General features: G+C 36.6%; 1 protein-coding gene across 1 annotated transcript; it reads left to right on the forward strand.

Annotated features, from left to right (window-relative positions):
- The first annotated feature begins 361 nt into the window (after positions 1-361).
- On the forward strand, positions 362-1,706 carry LOC121993707 (homeobox-leucine zipper protein HAT5-like). Its single transcript, XM_042548054.1, has 3 exons — positions 362-713; positions 794-1,203; positions 1,329-1,706. The coding sequence occupies exons 1-3, from the start codon at positions 620-622 to the stop codon at positions 1,608-1,610; spliced, it is 786 nt and encodes a 261-aa protein (XP_042403988.1). The 5' UTR covers positions 362-619; the 3' UTR covers positions 1,611-1,706.
- The last annotated feature ends 5,675 nt before the right edge of the window (positions 1,707-7,381 follow it).

Raw genomic sequence — 7,381 nt, forward strand, 5'->3', positions numbered from 1 at the left:
CAAACAATTGTCAATATTATAAAAAATGTTTTACTAAATGTGATTTGCTCCCAATATCACCAGCGTTAATTAAGCTCTCGATTTGGTCGTGAATAAAGAAAATATTCCTTATAATAATAATAATAATAATAATAATAGAACTTTGTGGTTTGTTCTTGTGACAGGATTCATTTATTATGGAAATTAAACTCTCGAAATAAAAAAAAAAAAAAAAAAAAGGAAGAAAGAAAGAAAATCATGGCTGCAAAAGAAAGTTGACGTGCTAGCTAGCTCCTGTTACTCGATTGAGAAAACACACACCAACTTGTCTTCCTTGTAATTCTCTATATAAATCCTCAAACCTCACTCGTTAATTGCCAGAGAACAGACAATTAGTAGAAGTTGAAGAAATTAAGCAAGCCACCTACACCAGTATATCAATCTATCTATCTATCTATCTATATTAAGCCACTTTAGATTTTTTCTATAAGCGAAGGACATGGTGATGATCACCAGCTTCTTCCGCCACAAGTTGCTTTTTAATTAATTAAAAAAGAGATTGTTTGTTTTTGATTGCTGTTTTTGTGGGGAAAAAAAAGAGAAGAAGAAGAAGAAGAAGAAGAAGAAGAATAAAGAATATATGGAGGAAAGGAAGCTTTCCTGGTACGATCAGAGCTCCAACTTTGCAAATCTGCTGCAGAATCAGAGGATGTACACTGGAGCACACTTTCCTGGTATGTTATTTTTTTTTTTTAATTAGAAAAAAAAATCTTCTCTAATTTAATCTTAATTTCTTCTCTGTTCTTAAATTAAGTTTCTGCAACAAATCAAGTCGAGTCAGCTGCCTCATGGTCGGGGACGATGAGGCGGCCGCTGTTCAAGCCCGTGGAGTTGGACGACAACATCGGCCGGGACGATGACGACTCAGATGACTCCTCCCTTCGCCTGCACAACGAAAGCAAGCGGCGGCTGACGGCGGATCAGGTTCGATTTCTCGAGAACAGCTTCGAGCTGGACAACAAACTCGAGCCCCAGAGGAAAGCTCGGCTCGCAAAGGCTCTCCGACTGAAGCCGAGGCAGATCGCGATATGGTTCCAGAACCGCCGCGCGCGGTGGAAGACGAAGCAGTTGGAGAAGGACTACGAGGCCTTGAGATCCATCTACGAGACTCTCAAGGTCGATCGCGACTGCCTGATCAAGGAAAAGGAAGACCTGGAAACAGAGGTACGTATACTGGTCAAAATTATAATTAATATATAATAACAATGCCATGCAATTTCTAGTTTCGATCGATCTTCTCATACATATGCAGCATGGATTTTCCTCTCATTAATCTCATGATCGATCAGGTTCTTTCACTCACCAAAAAGCTCCTCCTAAAGGAGAGGGCGAGCAACAGCAGTGCCACCATATTGGACTCTGAGATCAGCACTCCTTGCGTTGATGAAGAGGGATATAACTCCATGCTGATGGAGCTCACTGGTTCATCGAATGCCTTCGGGCTCGACGATATTGACAATTACAACTCCGATCATCGGTCGTCGCAGATCGGTGAGGTCGATGATCATGCTGGTGGCTACGACTTGAGTCTTGAGGATGACTCTTGTGGCTATGGACTGCTTTGGTCATAGCAATTGAACTAATATAGTTCTTTAGATATCTAGCTTCTATATATGGTCTGAACTTGATTCTGAGCTCAATATATAATATTCTTACGTTTATAGTTTGCTGTTCTTCCATGCATGCCTGCAAATCAGATTCAATAGATGAATTTAAGAGGGAAAAGGCATAGTATTAAGAATATTTTTTATATGATCCTGTCTGAAATCGAAGGAGATGAAATATTGGACATATGACTTTGATATTGACAGTAAAAAGACTCTGAGATGGAAATCAAAGACGATCGTGTGATCTTGCGTGTCAAAAACAGAGAGTAGAGAAAAAAAGCATTAGCAACTGAGTCAGAGAGGGGCCTCCAGCATAGACACTCTGACGCTTAAGTCAAGAAGGTGACCGAAAGAAACAGTAGTAAGGAACAATAAAATCTGAGTGTTTAGGTTGTCTAGTATTGTGTTCGCGAACTTGTGCTTGTAGATAGAAACTCTCTTTTATAGTGTTAATTTTCCTCTATGCCTGAATCTTGATGTGTTTTAAAAAAAACGACGTACCCTTCTTACGTTTTAACATTCTTTTCAAAAATGGATCCACCATTTCTGTGATTTGTAAAGTAGGAGTTTCTCTTATAAAGACTGCACAGAGATTATTTCTTTGTTCCTTTGACAACTGTCACATAGAACGTCAAAAGGAAATATTAAGTCGTTCGGTTGATCGACTCCTAATATGCTTTGTGAAGAGGTCGACTGAGTCCCCTTGGTAGCCCGATCGACTCTTATTGCAAGCACGATCGGGTCTGATAAAGGAGGGATGCCACTTCTTAAGGACTTGGCTTGCACTCGACCTCCATACTTGGATAAAGAGTCTGGTCTAGTCGGGCAGTGTGTATAGCATGTTCGATTGAACCTTTGGTTTGATTGATCAGAGCACTCGACAGGGACACGAGACTCATCTTTGAATAACGCTGATATAACTCGAGATTTCATAAACTCTAAAGGACTTGAGATCCGATCGATCCGGCTGTGATATGTGACTTTGACCGTTGTATGAATTGGCTTTTTTTTTTTATATGAATTCGACCCAACTCAGAGGGCCACTCTTTTCCTCGTATCATTACACATCAATCATGAAACTTATTGATCAATTCCATAATGATTGCGGTAAATTTTACCTACTTCGATTCCCACAAATAGTTTTATTTTTTCCTCCACTATTTTAATTCATATTTAAAAAATGATTAATTTTGTATATAAATCCTTAATTCAGCCAAAATTGAATAATGAAAAAGTAAGCTATCATATCTTTTGCACTAAATAGGTCGACAAGTTTAATAACTGAAGGGGTAATTAAGAATATAAAAAACAATAGTAATTCTAGAGTGCCTTTTAATAATTTTAAATATTTAAATATTTTTAAGAAGTATATAAATTTAGAGAAGTGAATTTTTGATTTCGTAGAATTCAAACCCACTTTTGTTAGTCCCACACAAATTAAAGTCATTTGCAAAAGATAAAAAAAGAAATAAAGAAAAAAAATTGACAACATCCATAGCACACACTTCCTTTTCTTTTAAACCTATTAATATAATGAAAAAAAGAAAAAGAAAAAAGAAAAAGAAAAAAGAAAAAAGGAAAAAAGAAAAAAGAAAAGCGAAGAGGTCATGCATCTATATCAATTCAAGAAGAGTTCATCTACGCCACTCAAGCTATGCAACCACATATTCCACGGCTAATTAATTTATCAAAAAAAAAAAACACTTTATAAAAAAGGAAAAGACAAAAATACGGATAACAACAACAATAATTAAACCATATACCAATTCGACCAAAAAAAAATGCTAAGATATATACTTGAGCATATTCAAACCCATGTATTTAGACTATCGATCGAGCTTACAATGCAGGAATCCAAGAAATTAAACACTCCAAATACGTTTGTAATGAGAATCATGCACAATTGCTGAAAATTCTCTTTACAAACAAGGATAAAAATTAAAAGAGCGTTTGTTGTATTGGCATAATCAAAAGAACATCTCGTTTTTATTTATTATATAAAAAACATTACATCCCACCTCAATACTTTTTTATTTTTAAAAGTATTCTTATTTTTAACATTATTTTAGCCGCTATGGGATAATAAGAGTAGGACCTTGCAAGTTAGAAGGGAGAAGTTAAATATCTCTGATTCATGTCATTTAAAAATTTTGCTGATGTAGGAAGATCTAAATATTGTTAGGGCACTCTGAGAAATAGAGGGGATGAATAGTTTTGATCATTTCGTGTTGATGATTTACAGTGGATATCTTGAAACGAACACTTACCAATGTTAATATTTGGATTTTACTTACTCTCCACCTTATTGAGATAACTAATCCAAGAGTTCGGCTCTCACGATCTCATCCACTATGAAATCACTCTTTCTCGGAAAATTTTCGGAGGTGGAGAAACCTCGTACAAGTTCTAATGCAAGAAATACAAACAAGAAACATAGACTAGGTTACAAAGAAATCGAAAACGACTTTACAATATGAACCTTGCTTTACTAGCTCTTTTCTTACTTTGGATTGCCTCTTGGTGATAGAAAATATAGCAGCACTTCCTCTCCAAATATCCAAGAACTAGCGTTAGAGATGTATGTGATAGGTACTTTGAAATATCCATGAAAATTCTTTTCTAGGATTCTTTGGCGTCTCCCAATTGATTCAATTTTTTCCTAATTGATTGTCACGTCATCCGATCGTTCGTGCACCTGCAGAACGATTCTTTTTTCAAATCCTAATCAACTAGTGAGTCATCTCAATCGATTCAGAATGCTTTAATCGATTACCCAATCGATTCCACAACTCTATATTCTCTCGCAAAAATGTCTTAATCGATTAGCTCAATCGATTAAGTGTTAATAAATTACCTCAATCGATTCTTCCTCCTCGCAACAAAACACAGCTTAATCGATTGCCCCAATCGATTAACATTGTCTGAATTGATTGGATCAATTGGTGTAGCCTTATTTTTGTGAATTCCTCTTCGTGAAACTCCTAGCCCTAATCGATTGGTCCAATCGATTAGGCTCGACCCAATCGATTTAGGCCTGACCCAATCGATTTAGGCCCTTTTTGTGTTCTCGCAAGATTCTCCTAATCGATTAGCTTAGGATCAATCGATTGCCCAACCCTAACTTCCTTAATCCAAGTTTAGGGTTCCCTTGCCCAACATTCGATTAACTGTGAGCTATTGAGACTTCCTCACTAAGTGTTCAGTCAACCTTTGACCCACTTGACTTTTCATCTCGTGTCAACTTCCCTTTGGACTTTTAATCACTAAGTGTCGTCCTCCTTGACCCACTTAGATTTTCTTCTTACCTAACCTCAGTTAGGACTTCCCCTTGCCAACGTGCGATCCTCCTTGACCCACTTGAACTTTTTTTTGCCTAACTGCAGTTAAGACTTTGCGGTTACCTAACTCTCGAGTTAGGACTTTACCCTATCTAACCTTTAATTAGGACTTTAGCCTTATCTAACCCTCAAGTTAGGAATTTACCTTGCATAACCTCTAGTTAAGACTTCCCAATCAATATCAGGTTCTCTGTGACCTACTTGACTTCTCTCTCACATATCGTCAAATATTCAGTCAGTCTCGACCTATTTGACTTCTACTCACATATTGTCCAAATATTGAAACTCAAGTTCGAATCCACTTAAGTTTAGTTAAACTGGTCAACCTTGACATAAGGATGATTGCACCAATAATCTGCCCATTTTTTATGTTTGATAATATGTTTAAGTTAAGCTAACCTATTAGCCCAACTTCCTTCTTCATCCCATGCCAATGGATGAATAAGGGTTTATAACTTAAACCCTACATGTTCTCCCTCTTTGACACACATCAAAAACTCTCCCCGAGAGTCATTATGTTCAAAGGAACCCAATGAAAGTCTCATACCTTTCATTGTATACTATACTCTGTTGGAGTGTATACTGAAAGCCTAAGCTTTGTAAACATTCATTATGAATAAAGAATCACATTTGGTCAAATTGTCTATATTTAGTTGTAGTTGTTCAATTAATTTATACTGTAGATAACATAGTATGTGGTGTCACATGCAGAAGATGATGTTATCAGTACCTTATAAATTATAAACAGTAGCTCACGACCAAAATGGAAAGGAACAAACCATTAGAAGGTCGTAGTGTAATTAGGTATCAGTTTATCTTGACTGTATAATTACACTAGTACACTTAGAGTGTATTGAGTAGGACCATTTGAGGTCGTTTCTTTTATACTGACTTTATAAAGAAACAAAGACCTCGGTTATTATGGAAGTGTGCGCTCTTAATCCTAATATAATAACAAGCACATATATTTGATATTTATTTCTTTAATTTATCAGTGGGTGAGATTTAGTTCGATGAATCAATAAGCCCGATAAGTTGGGAAATGATATTACTTATAGTGTGTGTTGTTGATTATAGAAGGAAACTGTGTCCTAGAGATACTAGGTTGATAATGTCCCCAAGAGGAGATCATAAGGATTGTCATGTTAAACCCTGCAGGTGGACTTAGTCCGACATGACGATAAGGTTGAGTGGTACTACTCTTGGACTTAGATATTAATTAAATGAGTTGTCAGTAACTCACTTAATTAGTGGACATCCGATATCTTAAACACAGGGAGACTAACACACTCATAATAAGAAGGAGCCCAAAAATGTAATTTGGGATTGGTGCGGTAGTTCAATAATAGTTCTCTAGTGGAATGAATTATTATTGATAAAATTAAGTTGTGTGTTCGGGGCGAACATGGGATGCTTAATTTTATCGGGAGACCAAAACCAATTTCTCCTCTCGGTCCCTATCGTAGCCTCTTATTTATAGAGTACTATGCCCACCTATACCCACCTTCTATACCCACTAATAGGGGGCCGGCCAAGCTAGCTTGGGAACCAAGCTAGGGCCGGCCTAGGTATAAGATTAGGTGGCCGACCCTAGCTTGAACCCAAGCTAGTGGGGGCCGGCCAAATTAAATTAAAAAGGGATTTTAATTTTAATTTTTATTATGTGGGAGATATAATTTATTAAAGAGAATTAAAATTAAAATATCTCTCTTGTAAAAGATCTACAAAAGATTAAAGAAAGAGATTAGATCTCTTTCCTTATTTGTAGATTGGTGAGATATTTTATTTTCTCTTTAAAAATTATTCACATGTTGTAAAATTAAAATTATAGAAATTTCCTTTTATCAACCATGAAGAGATTTTGAAGAGAAATTTTATTTTTTAAAATTTTCGGAAACAAATTAGGAAGTTTTAATTGTTGATTGAAACTTGTCCAATTTGTTCTTCATTGATGTGGCCGGCCATAAGATTTTAATTGGGGAAATTTTATTTTATTTTTCTCAATTAAATCATGTCAAGGAAATTGAGGAAATTTTATTGTAATTAAATTTCCTAATTTGCCTAGGCCAAGGAATATAAAAGAAGGGGTGAGGGTGCCTTCATGGGTGACAACCTCTATTATTTCTCTCCCTCTTTTGTTCCTTGGTGTGGCCGGCCATCCTCTCCCTCTCTTCTTCTTGTGGTGGCCGAACCTCTCTCTCTCCCTTGGAGCTTTTGTGGTGGCCGGATACTACTTGGAGAAGAAGAAGAAGAAGGAGAGAAAGCTAGCATCTCTTGGAGCTTGGTTAGTGTTTTGATTTTCTTCCTTGGTGAAGCTTCTTCTTTTGTGGCCGAACCTAGCTAGGAGGAGAAGAAGGTGGTTGGTGGTTTCTCATCTCGGAAGATCGTTGCCCACAC

Source organism: Zingiber officinale, chromosome 6A (assembly GCF_018446385.1).
Source record: "Zingiber officinale cultivar Zhangliang chromosome 6A, Zo_v1.1, whole genome shotgun sequence".
In the NCBI taxonomy this organism is placed as follows: domain Eukaryota; kingdom Viridiplantae; phylum Streptophyta; class Magnoliopsida; order Zingiberales; family Zingiberaceae; genus Zingiber; species Zingiber officinale.